This window comes from Pleuronectes platessa, chromosome 21 (assembly GCF_947347685.1).
Source record: "Pleuronectes platessa chromosome 21, fPlePla1.1, whole genome shotgun sequence".
Lineage (NCBI taxonomy): Eukaryota > Metazoa > Chordata > Actinopteri > Pleuronectiformes > Pleuronectidae > Pleuronectes > Pleuronectes platessa.
In genome coordinates, this window is record NC_070646.1 from 18,463,894 (window position 1) to 18,480,143 (window position 16,250).

General features: G+C 41.9%; 2 protein-coding genes across 2 annotated transcripts; one reads left to right on the forward strand and one right to left on the reverse strand.

Annotated features, from left to right (window-relative positions):
- Positions 1-3,825: 3,825 nt before the first annotated feature.
- Positions 3,826-8,817, reverse strand: LOC128426384 (NHL repeat-containing protein 3). Its single transcript, XM_053413234.1, has 3 exons — positions 8,310-8,817; positions 6,989-7,191; positions 3,826-6,842 (listed from the first exon to the last, which is right to left on the reverse strand). Exons 1-3 carry the CDS (start codon positions 8,566-8,568, stop codon positions 6,243-6,245), a joined length of 1,062 nt encoding a protein of 353 aa, XP_053269209.1. The 5' UTR covers positions 8,569-8,817; the 3' UTR covers positions 3,826-6,242.
- Positions 8,818-9,343: 526 nt separating this feature from the next.
- nrbf2b (nuclear receptor binding factor 2b) lies at positions 9,344-16,250 on the forward strand. Its single transcript, XM_053413235.1, has 4 exons — positions 9,344-9,535; positions 12,260-12,344; positions 13,848-13,888; positions 15,223-16,250. The coding sequence occupies exons 1-4, from the start codon at positions 9,506-9,508 to the stop codon at positions 15,919-15,921; spliced, it is 855 nt and encodes a 284-aa protein (XP_053269210.1). The 5' UTR covers positions 9,344-9,505; the 3' UTR covers positions 15,922-16,250.

A 16,250-nucleotide genomic window follows, 5' to 3' on the forward strand; every position in this document is an offset into this window, starting at 1 on the left:
AGCTGAGATGTGTAGATGCTGCCATTGAGTCTGTTTTAGAAGACATCGACAGCGCATTCATTTTGAAAGAGGAACACAGAACGTGGAGGCGACGCCAAAGCACCACGCTAATCCCTATCGCTTGGCTGTTCACAACGGACGCTGAAGCGACGCTGAACCGCCGGGCAGCGCTAATAATATCACCCGTTGATCCAGTAGATCGCTGCACGGCTTTGTGCCAGTCACACCGGAGGCTGAAGCACCTCGCTGCGCCAAGGCTGCCTCGCGGTGCTTCAGCCTCCGGTGTGACCGGCACAAAGTTTTAACATGGGAGTGGATGGGAGCCAGCTGTTATTTAAGGCTTGGCGCTGCGCTGAAGCGTCCGGTGTGAACCCGGCGTTAGTAAATAACTCACAATGCGTTGCTTAGCATACGTCACATACTACGTTGCTCTGATTGGTTGTAGGTCTATCCAATTGAGCGAAGAGGAATTTTACTTCCTGGTCAGTTGAAACACGCCCCATAATTTTTTCCCAATGGAACGACTCCAGACCGAACTGCCCGACCAAAAATGTTGTGGGCGGGGCTAAGTTCGTCTGGCATCCAGGCTAGGAGAGTGGGGTAATTTGGGACATTTTTTACATTTGCTCCCCTCTAGGCGAGCTAAAATAATATCATTCAAATTTACATATTTCCTATTAATTCAGGATGTTTCCTAGCAATGGAAATGATCAGAATGTCTTCAGGACAAAGGGCAGTGAAAATATGATTGTTTGTAAAAAAGTGGTCTTGTGTCTCACTTTACCCCAGCTTAGGGGTAAAGTGAGACGGACCAGAGAAATCAAGGGGTTAAAGTGATCCACTTACCTTTTCACTTTAAAACTACCATAACAACACATGTTGTAATAGGTCAATTAAGCACATTTATGATTTTTATGATTCATGTAATCTCTTAAACACCCTAGCTTACCTGAACATTGTTTCTATGTCCCATTGGCAGGGACAGGGATATTGATTTTCTCTGCGTATTCAAATGCCAGTTCACAGCACTTAACTGGAGCAAGGCCATGGAACTGGTCAGCTAGATGTTTTAAGTGTTTGGCAAGCTCCTCCTCCATCTCATCTGTGAATATTCTCTTTGCCTCAGCTACTGCACCCCAGGCTACTGATTTTACTTCCCCGTCCTCTTTTTTCTTTATGAATCTTTTGAGGGTTGTCTTATCAATATTTCTATCCCTTCCAGCTTTTCTTAAGGACTTCTTTCCTTGCATGACCTCAGCGGCTGCACTCTCCATCTCTGGGAGGGGTGTTTGGCCCCAGGTTGTCTTCCTGGTGTAGTTTCTTTGCATGATGGCTTTTCTACAATGTTTAAGGCATTAAAAATAAAACATATGTGATGTAATATTACACTAAAATATGGTTAAGACTAAACTTAACTTGTGCTACATGTCTCACTTTACCCCACAGCCAACATTTTAGAAAAAACATCTCTTAGCAATTCAGGCTAATCTTCAGCTAGTATCAATGGTTTTATATGTTGGAAGTTCACCAACATGTATGATATAAGTTTTTCTACCTGAATCAATTTGTTTTGACACAACAGTTGATGCAAGAAAATTTACTTTTACATGCAAAATGAAATTTTTTGTGAAAAAACATTCTAACCACAGCATCAGCACCAACTTCTCCTTAATGGCAAGGGTGGAATGGGAGGGGCTTGAAAACATAATGATCACATGACCACAAATGTGTTCCGTTGCCTAGATACAGTGGGTGTCTCACATTACCCCACTCTCCCCTTCCCTTGAATGCACTGATTGCAAATCGCTTTGGATAAAAGCGTCAGCTAAATTAATTGTAATGTAATGGACTATGGCCCACTGTGTTGTACTACTCAGTTTTGACACTAGGTGGCGCCACGCCCCCCGCCCTAAGCTACGCGATTGAGGCGCACTGTCAACAGTCTGCTCCAGGGCAGGGGGGCGTGGCGGCGTGAGTGGCCCAGACCTTCAAATTATGTTCTGTATGTGGCCCTCGGGACAAAAAGTTTGGACACCCCTGGTTTAGCCCATACTCACAAATCACAATTTGTCTAATAGGGTGTAACAAGGTGCAAAATCATCTGTACTTAACCCTCACACACAACACATGGATCTGTTCAAGTCCAAAAGGAGCAACCAATGGACATTCCTCTCCCTATCCCACTGGTAAGTGCCCCTGAGTGAGGCCCCTTACTCCCATCTAACATCTGATCCCCGGGCGCTTTCCAATAGCTCCCCACGGCCACTGCCCTTGTGTGTGTTGTGTGCTGTGTTCATCTACGGATTGGTTCAAAGAGGAGGGTGAATTTGCCCATTGCATGTAGCATGATTGGCATATTTGGGACAATAAAGGAATCTTAATAATAATAGTATTTAGAGCATTGATTAGAAGAAACAGTTTTTAAATTGTCTGATAGAGATGAAGGGAGCAGCATTGACATTTGCAATGGAAGAATTATTGTCAGTGATTGGTAGTATATGTGAGAAGGCATGATCAGCTGCCACCACGATCATGACCAGCAACTACAGCAACAACGGCATAACTTTACCAATATGTGGCTTGAGTAAAGAAATGGGGAGTACCTGCCTTTGTGTAAACAAAACATTTCTTGTTGTTGTATCAGAAAATCATGGATTTCTGAACCCGTCCATTAGTAGACTGTGGGCCTCATGAGATGAATAGTTTTCTAAATGTTTTAATATTTAACGACTAAATGTATGTAATATTGTAGTTACTGGACGTAGACACAGTTTTAAATGTGAAACCCTTTAACTGTCTTTGCTATCAGTTAGGATCTGGAGGTGGAGGGGGACCAGGAGTGTCCCTGCAGGCCCCGGAGCATGTGAATGGTACGCCTTCCTGAGTCAGTGCCAAGGCCCTTTGCTCCAACAATGATATCTGAACTAAGCCCAGGAACCAGCCGGCACCAAGACAGTCTGTGGTATATGCTCTCAATGAGCCAGTAAGTGATCCGCCCATGTCAGATTTCTGCAGCTATATTCTGCAGGCTGGAGGACCACACAGTGGTCATAGATCTTATCATTTGCCAGCAGAGGTGTCATGACCAGCATCATGACCATCAGCAAGAACCTCCAGAAATTGATCCACCGGCAGTTTGGTGTGTTTGTGGGGGAGCTTGTCCACACAGCCCATCAGGAAAATCTTGTTGCTAGCCAGCACCACCATGTAGGCATCACTAGTGTGATATGTTAGGAGCATGGCAAGTGTCATTTTTCCCTTTAAGCCTCTTCATAGTTCTGACTGTGTCCTCTGTGTCGGCTCTAATGCAGTCTGCTCATACACCACTGCCACTGGCTTAGCTGATAGTGTCCCACTCACGATTGGCAAAAGCAAAAATGGGCTCGGTGGAACATCATTTGTCCTTCTCTGGTATGATGATGGTTGGCAAGACCGGCAGTGTTAGAATCCTGAGGGAGTTTCAGCAGTGCAGGGGGAGGACAGAGATGCTAACAAAGTTGCTGGGTTGGTGGGTCCACTTGGGAGAGCAGTGGTGGGTCCTCCTCCTCATAGTTACATGACTCATCCTCCTTTCTTGTCCAAATCCCAGGGTTTGGACCTGACATCTGAGGGATTGAGCTACTGGCTGCCTCCATTGGGGTCTGGTGATTGGGGCCAAGTACTAACTATAGAAAAAATATTCTGTTTCACACACACACAGATATTTTTATTGGAGGAAAGTTTTAAAAGGCATTTCCAACAATTAACAAATAAAAGGAAAGAATTCAAAGATCTGTATGGAAAGAAATACATGCATATACATTTCAGTGCACAAGCAGACCAAGATGTGATTTAGGATTTAATCCAAACACCATTCCAACCAAACACCACCTCATTTTAAAACAGTAAATGTGCATCTTTGGAACAAATCAGATGATGCTTATATTACAATTGTATTAAGAAAAGAAAACAGTTTAAATATAACACTGCAAAGACATCTTTCCTATTTTAAGATAATGCACTAATTCATTCATCATCAGAAAACAGTCTGGTTTGATTATTAACATGTAAATCAAGAATTTCTTTCACTCTAAATTTTGGGATTTTAATTAAGTGTTGGTAAAAGCATCAATAACATTACATAGGAACATCTGGATAACTTCAAAATCCCAAACTCCTTCAAATACAGTTAAGCAGAAACAAATCTATTCCCAGATCGTCTTAAAATGTAACATTTTACAGAGTTGAGAAAAAAACTAAGAATGTTCTCACAAATGGTTGAAATCAAAAAATGTTTGCTAGGAAATGCCTCAAAATTTGTTTTAACACATAACTCTTTTACTCATTAAAGGTGTATTTGTGGTTTAAGGTAGAGAAGTAAGATTAGTTTTTCTCAGCATTTTCCTTGATTCGATAAAGCCCCTTTCAAATTAGTTGATGTGGAGATTGGTTGAGTGTCCCTTTACCATAAGAAACACATATCTTACAGGAGACATTTGAGTATTTACTTTGTTCAGATTACTAGAATACCAGAAAAGAGTTTCCTCTGCACTGCTGTACTTCACTCTGCTGGAGGACTGTCCAACTAACAGCAGTAAGTGACTTCAAATCCTGCATCACTTTCTATTTCACTTAATATCTCAGTTAAATAACTCTCATGTGAACAGTTATTACAATACACTTGTCACAGTAATGATTATCTCAGAACACAGATATATACAGCGAGACAATAATATACATATACATCAAGATTGCTGATAGAAAGCAATACATTATAATAATTCATCAGCAGGAATGAATCAATTCTCTATTATGAAGTGCTGTTGGGTTCAATGATATATTCCAACAACTCATTAGACTGTGTGCAAAACAGTTCAGTTCTAGCCTTTTATACATGTGCACCCATACAATCATACAAACGTTTTTAAACAGGTTCCCTGTTGAGTTTTAGACCTATAGTAGCATTGTGGGTCCCTGTTTTGTCTCTGGGCCACACACACAATGTGGCGCAATGCACAGTCATCCCAATTGCATCACGATATTCCTGATCACGAGTGGCGGTAACACGACAAGGAATATCCCTGCAGGAAGACAACTGCAAACTAGGAAATATGGCTATAAACAATGCAGGAGTTCAATACCTACCTGGTTCAAAACGTTTGTTTGTTGACAGGACAACTCCACATAGTCCTTTAAAGGCTGAACTGGCAAAAAGCACAAAAGGGTTTTAAAGTGTCTGCAGTGGAGGAAAGCCTCGGCTTAAAGGGATAGTTCATCCAAAAATGACAAGTCACTCATTATCTACTCCCCACTATGCCGATGGAGGGGTGGGTGAAGAGTTTAAGGTGTAAACAGCGTTGCAGCCAAATCCAATATAATTGAAGTAAGTGGTGACTCGTTCTTCAAACGTCCAAAACAAGAGAAAATAAACACAACGTGCCTCCAATTTTAGGTGAACTATCCCTTTAAGAGAAGGTCTGAGCAATGCAATGTCAAGGAAAGTAATAAGAATGGCACATAACTTCACAAAACCGTATACTCATCAACCATATGTTAATTTAGCAGTTATTGATAACTATTAGTTTATAAGAACAACAAATATCATGATGCCCTTATTTGTTGTGGAGAAACCTGCTTTATTTATCTGCATATTCATTTATTTTAGTAGAAGTCGTTATGTTTCAAACTTTACATGAGCATTTTCCTAAGACTAAAGGATGGACTCTGAATTAAACAATACATTATTTTACTGTCAAATAAATACTTATTTGTCACTGGTTTTAATTACATTGCAGAGGTAAATACTGAATATTATGGATTGTTTACACCAGCAAATGCTTAGTCAGGGGACCTTTCCCGATTACGATTACTTTAAGTAAGTCTAATATTATTCTGATAGTCTTGCATTGTGGGTGGATTTTTGAATTGGACTACCAGGCACCACAAGCCCATAAACACGAGCCTCTGTCTTTGACTTCACTATATTTAATGTGATGATATGAGTGTGATATGAGCTGAACCATTTCACATTTCTGTGGATTTTGCATGTTATTTCTGTGTCTGTGTAGGTTGTGCCTGCTACTCTGCTTCCTCCCAGTCCAGAGATATGCAGGTAACTGGATTCACATGACTGCAAATTACATTTGAATTTGTGTAAAAATGTTTTGTCCATTTTAAAGTTAATTATTTCATTCTGATAATTTCCACAGTTTTCAAAATTGATTCTGCCATTTTTAATTCTTCACTTAAAGCCCAGTACAGCTCTACAGGAAACTCCCACCCAGACTGAAGGGGGTGAATTTCTGAGCCTGCTGAGCTCCGATCTCAGCCACATACAGAGCTCCAGTCTTTAGGTCCAGGTCGACCAGGTGGGGCTTCACATCATCAGCCAGCTGGATCACACTGACCACATTGCACTGGCCAATTAAACCCCCTGGTGGTGCGTCCAGCAGGGAAATCTGATTGGTGTGGAGCTGGACAACAACAAAGTACTTCTTGTCGGGGGTCAGACGTACGGAGTAGGGCGCGTCCTCCGTGAAGCAGCTCCCCCACGTCCCAAGCCAGTCTCCTGTGATGGAGTTAAAGACCTGGATCCTCTTGTTGCCCCTGTCGGCCACCCACACCCTCAGGTTGTTATCCACAGTCACGCTGTGGGGGATGTAGAACTGAGCCAGGCCTTGTCCTTTCTCTCCGTGCATCCACAACACCTCCCGATCTTTAGAAAGCTTGATGAGGCGGTTGTTCATTCCACCATCACCGTCCACAATGTACATCTCCCCGGAGCTATGGACGAAGATCTCAGCTGGCTGGTCGAACTGCAGAGGGTTCAATGAAGAACCTGGGTGCCCTGGTGTGCCAAGCACCTGACACAAACAAGAAAATAATCAAAAACAAGCAACAGACTGGCAAATGTTACAAAATGTTTTAAATAATCAAAGGTAAATCCTGCAGGGGGAAACTGTACAAACAATCCCTACCACTGAAATCCTCCTGTCGATAAAAATTTTACCTGAAGGAGCTTCCCTGATGACGAGTACTGTTTGATGCTGTGGCCGTGCGGGCCATTCCCCACATCTGTGATCCACAGAGTGGGGTTTAATGAGGCTGCATCTGCTAAAAATATCCCATGAGGCATCTCCAGTGTGGTATTGTTCCAGGACATGAGGAGATCTCCATCTGTAGTGAACACCAGCACCTTGGGCACACCATCACCTACGATACAACAAAGGCCAAAACTGGGTGAACATTTATTATCCACTTGATTTTCCCTTGAGAAAAGAACCACAGAGGAAAACAAAAACTGCGTAAATTACAATAATATTCAGCATGCTGGGGGTTTTAAACAACTATATAATGGAATATAATGGGTTCATATCTGCCTCTAATTCAGGTTCACTTTATTTCAGTCAACTTCGACCTTTGTCAACTCACTCAGGAAAAGCAACAACATGGTAGTTGTGGCTGTAGTCAACATGTTAAATCAACATTCAGCTGAGTGTATCTGCCATGACAGAACAAGCTGTCTTCTGCTTCTAAATCTTCACTGTTCCCAGCTGGAACTGTTTGTCCACAACTGCACTGCTGTTACAGTCCATGTGACTATCCCTCCACTGACTGCAAACATGGGTACTGGGACAGACTCTCAGCCAGCCCAAATGTTCTTCTTATTAATAGCTTATAACATATATTAACTTATATTATTAAATAATATTTTGGCCATTAATGAAGCTACACGTTACAACCTTTAAGCTTTGTCTTGATTAGAAAATCATTTACAAATTATATTACCGGTTCTTTGGAGATTAATTAATCTGTGTCAATTTTTACAAATCACTGAGAGTAAATTTAGGCTAAAACATGGTGTAAATTACGCCGTTTCGAGTCGATTGGAATGTCGTCACTTACGCACACTTGGATGACACCACAGGAGCAGTATGGATGCATTTAATGTTGTTTTCAGTTGTTTTTTTAAAGTTTTAAGAAGCTGTCACCATTGACTTCAATTGTATGGGTTTTGTCTGCAATACTGTTTATCCCTGAAACTACAAAATTGTTCTGTGGACTCACAACACTTTACATGGCCCTCAATCAGCATAGTGGTGAGTAGATAATGAGTGAATTTTCATTTTTGGGTGAACTATCCCTAAGGTCAGGTAAATATTCATATATCTCATTTTCAGTTGAGGATTCACGTGAAAGTCCCCGAATGTATTTTCACATCAGGTTTCACATCCACAAAATGTGAAATGAGGAAATGCTTTTACCTGTGTACAAACATATTGATCACACAAAGTGCTCTGAGTGGATGTGCTGTTGTGTAGTGTATTTACCTCTCTGTGCCACATACACTACACCAGCATACTGGTCGACTGCCACAGCAAACACGTCCCCGGTGAAGAGCTCCGGGTTCCGGGGCCAGCCCAGGTCCAGCTTGTACAGAGGTCTGCCCAGCAGCTGGTAGTCCCGTCTGAGGCTGGAGCTGCTGCCCGACTGGGAGCCGATGGTCCCGTACAGTACCATCATCAACAAGACCAGCGTGCCCATACCGGAGGCTATCAGACACGCGTGGCCTCTCTTCTTCAGCAACATCTGTGCTACGTTCAATGTCCTGCTTCCCCGGCCTTAGCTGAACCTGTCAGACGGACACAGCTGGAGAGGAGGACACTGACCGGAGTCCTCTGGCGTTAAATACACGTTCTACTCCGAACACACAACGCGATCGAGTCCTTGATCTGTATGAGGAGATTTGAAGCCCACCAACCACAACAAGAAGAGGTGAATCCACTTCCCCATGAGAAAACAAAACAGCTTGGGACGTGAGACAGAATAACTTCCGTCCATAACATCACAATAAAAGCTAAAATAATAAATACACAAAATACACATCTACACACCACATACACCCCATTTGCTTTTGTATTGCTTTGAGTGTTGTTGTTTTTTTTTTCGGCTAACTATTTTTTATGTAAATTTGCTGACTCGGGTAGCCATAACACTATCCTTCACGTCAATTTGGTATTTTCTAATTAAAGATCTTTTTTTTTTTTTTTTTTGAACACTATTTAGGGTGAGGCATTATAATAAGCTCATTGGGTTTTCTGCCTCCTTCTTGTATATTATAACTTGTATATTAAGTTGTTTTATATATAGATCTGAGCTAGTTAAAAAAACTAAGAGATATAGTTCCTGGCTGATGCTCTACTGCTCAGGTTGTGGATTTGGACATAACTTGTAGATACATATATGTGTCAAACGCCTGTTCATCTAAGTTCATTTTTGAACTGACCTATTTTAAGGCTTTTAATTCTAAAACAAACCTATCTGGTTGCCGGAAGCTTGACGCGGCGTCGTGTGACCACCGTGACGTCAGGACGTTTTGACGCAGCCTCGCTGTGTCCGAGCTCCTCTCACTGTAATTTCCTTCTGACTGGATTTGGAAGATTCTGACCCGCGGTGTGAATGACAGTCGGCGCGGGACAGAGAGAGACACCTTTAATGCAGCGGGACCCTTCGGACAATCGACTCCATGGAGGTCGTGGACAGTTCGCTCAACCTCGTAAGTTCCCCCACTCGATGTTGCAATAACAGGCTAACGTTACTGTAGCTAGGGGCTCGCAGAGGTTAGCTACCTTAGCTAGCTCCTACTGGAAGTTAGCGGCTAACCGCGTCGCCGTGGCCGTGTTGTTGTCTCTTCACACATTAGGCTACGTGTCGTCTTTGTCCTCGACAGAACGGGAAGTCGGAGTGTCCATTGTCAGTTTATATTAGTCTGGTTCCCCTACAGAAGTTGTTGTTAGCTCGGAGGGACCAGTGTGTTACTTGTTAACTTGTTTGCAAAGCTGTGTAATGATTACTAGTTGTTTTACTGGTCCTAATATCATCCACACAGAGTCACAGTGACACTGAACGCCACATCAGTAGTACACACAGAGTCACAGTGACACTGAACGCCACATCAGTAGTACTGGATATAATCTGTATTGTCAATTAAGTACATAGACATTACCGGCACGGACATTGCCCTCGAGACAAGTTATCTGTTCCACCAGAACTGTTAGTGGGTGATAATCAAAAGGAAACATGAACTTGTATTGTTTACTTGCCATTTAATGAGTCACCTCCAGTGCTGCTTGTTATAGATTCTCCGAGGGTGAGGACCTCGACAGGAGTTCATCTTCAGTTATTCTCAGTCAGGTCCCCTTATTTCATCATCACATGATAGTGATAGGGGGTTAGGGGTTGATCGGCTCGGTTTGTGTCACCCATGTGTTGTAACACTCAGGGAAGTGCTTCTGTTCTTTCTGAGAAAATTAACGCCTTATAGTAATGTAAACGTTTCGAAGTTTTTTGATCAACACCTATTTTCACAATCCTCAGACTCCCAAACTAATAACCAGATCTAGCATATGACCTCTAGTTTGAGTTAGGCCTGTTACATGCTGTCAAAAGAAGAGCGCATACCTCCCCCAAGGCTCAATGGACTGCTTAAATATAATCAAACCGCCAGATTGCACACACGTAAAGATATCAGCCCTAAAAGATGCATGTTTTTCCCCGAGATCCATGAATTATTCCCTGGTAAATCTGTCAAAATGTCCTTTAACACTTAATCTCGCAAAAAAGAATCCTGGTTGCGCCCCTGATCTGGATCTGTAGCCAAAACTTTATTTGTTCTTCCCCGACCTATACCGAATCCTTCCATCAAGTTTCATGGAAGTAGTGTAGTTTTAATGCAATCCTGCTGATTAGCAACCTAGCAAACACAGACGAAAACATCACCACCTTGGGGGAGGTAATAAGGAACAACGCTGTGCACTGTGATGGCATTGGTATCAAATAACAATACTATTGCCCAAGTTAAAATAATATTTAATAAAAGCCATCAGTAAAATGTGAATGCAAGTTACTTAAGTTACTTTAAACGGTGAAATGTTCGAGCTTTGGCTAAAAATTCAAAGTTTCTACTTTAATATTGTGTGCATTGTTTGCTCAGAAGAGTATCAGAAATAGGGATGGACACGCTTTGAAATTAATGTTATTATCTCTACATCTTTGTCAATTCTCTGTTTGAGTATTTAATGATTGTTTCATTAGCTATTGGTCCACCAAACACTTTAGGAGGTACAGGGTAAACAGTGTTATAGCCCAGACGACATCTTCTTCCATGTAATAAACAACTGAAAAAACATAAAATGACTCCATTCTGCCCGTATGGTATCATCCAACTGTCCACAAGACCCAGCATTTATATTTGACTTGAAATAGCATCATTTACACCATGTTTTAAGCCTAATTGTCCTCTGATAACGTCGTCTGAGATGCGTTCACGGACCCTTGGGCACACCATCATGTGGCTACATCCACTAGCATCACCACCTACGGTAGTGGAGATTTACTCCTAAAGCTTGGTGTTTTTTTTACCTCAAGTCCAATATGAATGTCGGGGCTTCGGATGTTTTTTTTCTTTTTTTCTGTTGATTAATCACGTCTGGGCTAGACCACTTTTTAGCCCTGAACGTCTTAAGGTGTTTTGTGGACTCAAACACTTCACCCAACCCTCCAACGGCATAGTGGTGAGCAGATCATAAGTGAATACAAATTTCTCAGTGAACTATCCCTTTAAGCACTTCTGACACGGGGAGGGGGATTGGTTTGGGAACAGGGACAGGAAAGAACTGTGGCAAGTAAGGTTTAACAGTAATCCTAAGTACTTTCAGCTTTCATTGCAACTTCTTCAAAGCCATTAGTTATTAGTCTATCAAGCTCTGATTGAAACAGAACTAGCAGTGGATGGGAGACTCTGTGCAAAGCTGAAAATAAGTATTTTCTGGTCCTTGTATAACTGGTATTTTGATAAATTAGTCTTGCTGGGTTTTGACTCACAAAGGTTTACTGATGTAAAACACCAAATCATAGTTTCAGAAACTTCTCTTCAAGTACAGATACAAAGCTCCTGTGTGTACGGATGGGCAAATGTGACTTGCATTGCAAAGTGTTTTGAGTAGTCAATAAAACTAGAGAAGTGCTGTATAAATGCATTTATCATTTACAAATATTACATTACATATCGAACCAAACATCTCTTGCCCCATTCGCACCTGTCTCTCCTTTCTTACTTCTTTGCCACTCATTTCCTCTGATTGTTCTTTCCTAGAGTCTGGGCACTTTGCTTCCATTTAACACATTAAAGTCCTTCTCCTCTCTATTTTTGATACCTCTAACTAAGCTGTGTCCAATTCTTTTTTTGTCCTTCTCCCCTTGTTCCCTCCACTCTCTTTAGGCTCATCAGCAGTGCAGGAAGGCAGACCGTTTGGTATCGGCAGGAAAGTATGAAGAGGCTATATCCTGCCATGGAAAAGCAGCAGGTATGTTGAATGACACTGACACAGTACGTAACACTGTCCCCACCAGAGTCTGTCTTTCGTTCTGCCTGTCACTCTATCTGTCTGTCTGTCCTCCCTTCCTTCCTTCCTTTTACCCATCCTTGCATCTCAACCATCCATTCATTAATTTCCTTCTACTTATCTGGGGTCAAGTCGCAGTGGCAGCTCCTCCAGACAGCTTCCCGAAGTGTTCTCTGGCTAGATGGGATATGTAAAAACTCCAGCAAGTTCTGGGTCTACTTGCTGTGTGTTGTGACCATGCAACCAAGTAGTAAATAATGAAATGTCCCCCAGCAGAGCACATCCAAATGATCGATCTTTAATTTTTTTTAGTGCTGTCAAACGATTAAATTATTTAATCGCGATTAATCGCATTTATGTCATAGTTAACTCAAAATTGATCGCGATTAATCGTAAATTTTTATCTATTTTAAATGTCCTTTCATTTTTTTTTTCCATCATTTTTTTTTTGTTTTAATGTTCTTATCAACATGGAAAAGTGGATTGGGTTGCTTTATGCAAATGTTTTATTTTATTGAAAACAACATTGCCAAACAGGGCGGTAAAAAATAAAATTATAAAGTGAACATTCAGGAAAACAAGGATTCTATACTATAGTGCAGTTAAACCATGGCTTAATATTTTCTTTTTTTCAAGTTTGCTGTGAACATAGCAGTCAGGCCTCTTATTTCAGAATCAATGAACAGTAACAGTTAGATTACCAATAAAAGGTAAGCCTACTACTTCTTTGCTTTCAGCCAGCTACTCAAACAGACAAGCAACAAAATAACAAACAAACAAAATACAAAGGCAAGTGTCGGCCTACTTTGAAATACATTAATAAATAAATAAATAAAATAATAAAAAAATAAGAAGTACCCCATTTCTTAATAAATAAAAACATATAGCTGCAGACTAATAGCTTAAAAATATGTATTTTAGTTGGCGAAATATTAAAACAAAAAGCGAGAGCAGGTCAGACTGGAGGTGGACGCAGATACTGACACTCTGTAAAAACCAACTGCAGCTTCTGCTCTGATCAAGAAGCTGAGGCCCTGATCTCTGAGCAGCTGAGACCAGAGAAACTCTGTGTTTTCACTGTTTCCATAGATAAGAAGCAGTCAGTCACTGAGCGGCTGCTTCACGTGAACGAGCTCTGATCTCACTGTGTCTCTCTGAGCGAGTGACCAGGGGCGGTGGGCGGAGCCCCCGGACCAGTGCGCTATGTGGGAGGACACACACACACACACACAGACTCGCCCGCTCCTGTTACTTCATGACGGCCTGATACGATGATGTTTTAAAAATGATTGTGTCTTAGTCAACCACCAACCAAAAGCGTGTGTCACACGGCGAAAGCGTGAGAGTTGGCAGCTCTGTGTTAATCTTGCAAGACTTTTGGTCTGTTTTAGTGTAAGACTGTTGGAACTCAAGGGGCTGCAGGCAAAGTTGTTGTTAATAAGCCCTCTGTCTTTTTGTCCCCAGATCATTTAACAGATGCAATGAAGACAACAGAGTGTGAGCAGGTGAGACACTCGTGTGCGTGCGTGTGTGTGTGTGTGTGTGTGTGTGTGTGAGATATTATTATTACCATTTATTGGGATAATAAACAACGCCTTTAACTAAAATCCGAACCAGAATATCAGTGTCGCTGTTTTCATAATTTAGTAATGGGTCAGTAAGGAAGTTGCTAAAATTAGATGAGTGAAAAAGAATGTAGAAGCCTAATGAATATATTTGCCAGAAACCTTGGATTTTTCTTGGCAGGTGCAATAATGAAAAACCAGGTAATAATAGTGTAGGTATACTGTTAGTCGACCAAAGTATTAGTGAGTGTCACATGTAACTTCTTAACCTGATGCAGGACAACAATATACCTACCTTGTATTACAAATCTTGTTTACTGAAGTTTGTGTTATCAGTTTTGTCGGTTATTTTCTGTTAAAGATCTCTACAAGTAACCTTATTATATCATGTACTTATTAAGGATAACACGATACCCAAATTAGTAGTTGATACCGATACCATGAAATTCCAGGATACAAGAATTCCCATGTATTTCAACATACACTCCTTTTATAAGAAATATTTGGACATACAAAAAAATAACAGTGGCTATATAGCCTTCAAGTTATAACAAAAAAGAAAACACTGTTAACATTTCAAAACAACAGTGGCATGTTGAAATTATGAGAATTCTGTTAATGTTAAGTGCCTTGAGATAATGTGTATTTTTATTTGGCACTATACAAATAAAATTTAATTGATTGATACAGCAGAGGCTGCACCTGCAATATACTAACAAACACACACACAACCACCAACCTATATACTGCGGCTGTGGCTGAGGGGTAGAGTGGTTGTCCTCCAACCTGAAGGTCGGCGGTTCGATCCCCAGTCTGACCCATCTGCATGCCGAAGTGTCCTTGGGCAAGATGCTGAACCCTTAATGGCCCTCCATAGAATAACTAAGTGCCGCGAATAGATGCACCGTATGAATGTGTGTGTGAATGTAAAAGTGTACTGTAAAGCGCTTTGAGTGGTCATCAAGACTAGAAAAGCGCTATATAAATACAAAACCATTTACCATTTACTCGCCAGGCTGCAAGCAGCAAGATACTACAGTAGTGGGGTGGAGACCGGCCATTAAAACATTAAATATAAATCTAAAGTGCTAAAGTTATCCGTAACAAAGGTACTGTCAAAACAGAGCACCGGTATGTTTTTACAATTTTTGCATTGACTTGGTACCAAAGTCCTTTGATGATGGTTCCCATTGACTCCCATTACAAAAGAAAATCTTCACTGTTTTTAGCAATTTGCAAATAACCATTTTACCATTTGATACTTGTGTCTGTAGGCTCATCTGTCCATGGAGCTTCAGAGGGACAGTCATATCAAACAGCAGCGACTGATCCAAGAGCGCTGGAAGAGAGAAGCTCGCCGTGAGGCAACGAAGGCCCGAACAGGCCTGGTGCAGCCCTCCAGCAGCGCTGCCCTTCATACCCAAGCCCAGCCTGCAGGCCAGCCCCAAGGCTCCGAAGGTCTTTCAGCTGCAGAGTGTGAAGGAATCAGGGATAGGGAGTATGACACCTTACTCTACCAGCTTCAGACTCGGCAGACTGGGGGCTGCCAGCCTTTGACTCCACCGTGCCCTGGCTCTAAGACCACTAAAGATGACAAAACTCGCCTGGAAGAACAACAGACCACCATCAAGGACTTGCGGGGCGTGGTCGAGCACGTGATGGAAGAAAACCAACGCCTGGTAGCTGAGAACGATCGGCTACGATCAGAAAATACCCGGCTGAGATCCGAGGCAGCAGACTTTGTGGAGCGCTCCGAGCTCTGGGTGCTCCCGCATGCGGGCGGTGCTATGGGAACAGGGGGTGGGCAGCAGAGGAAAAGCACAGGTAAGGGGAAGGAGATTGCAATCCCCCAGCTGCCACCGCTGGAGATGCCTGCTCAGGAAGACCTGTGTCTGGATGACCTGCCTCCACTGGAGCTGCCAGAAGACATCCAGAATGAACTGAAGGAGCTACTGGATAGAGATAAACTGTGATGACACACACAGTGTCATTATCACAAAGGTTCAATCACTATGACTTTTGACTTCAGATGTGTTTGACATGAGAGTCATGATCAGACCTCTGCCGAGTGCTGAGAAGAATCAGGCACATGGAGTTGTTCCTCTAATACAACTCAGTCAAAAGTAAAGGCTTAGTTCACCCACAGAGTCAGTTGAAACATCAGTGAGGTTGTGAGTCAGTAAGGCGTCCAGTGATCTCTGTACCATCTGAAGATGTCAGGAACATGTTTTTCAGATGCATGTGAAAGGTCATTCTTGGCTTTAAAAATGTAATTTGACAAAATAAATTTCAATTAATGAAA

Excerpts from the sequence above, each read along its gene's own strand:
- LOC128426384 (XM_053413234.1), bottom strand. The coding sequence starts at position 8,568 with ATGTTGCTGAAGAAGAGAGGCCACGCGTGTCTGATAGCCTCCGGTATG. Across the intron at positions 7,192-8,309 it reads AGTGTATGTGGCACAGAGAG|GTGATGGTGTGCCCAAGGTG; the intron begins GTAAATACACTA and ends GTTGTATCGTAG. Across the intron at positions 6,843-6,988 it reads CATCAGGGAAGCTCCTTCAG|GTGCTTGGCACACCAGGGCA; the intron begins GTAAAATTTTTA and ends TGTTTGTGTCAG.
- nrbf2b (XM_053413235.1), top strand. The coding sequence starts at position 9,506 with ATGGAGGTCGTGGACAGTTCGCTCAACCTC. Across the intron at positions 9,536-12,259 it reads TGGACAGTTCGCTCAACCTC|GCTCATCAGCAGTGCAGGAA; the intron begins GTAAGTTCCCCC and ends CACTCTCTTTAG. Across the intron at positions 13,889-15,222 it reads AGACAACAGAGTGTGAGCAG|GCTCATCTGTCCATGGAGCT; the intron begins GTGAGACACTCG and ends TTGTGTCTGTAG.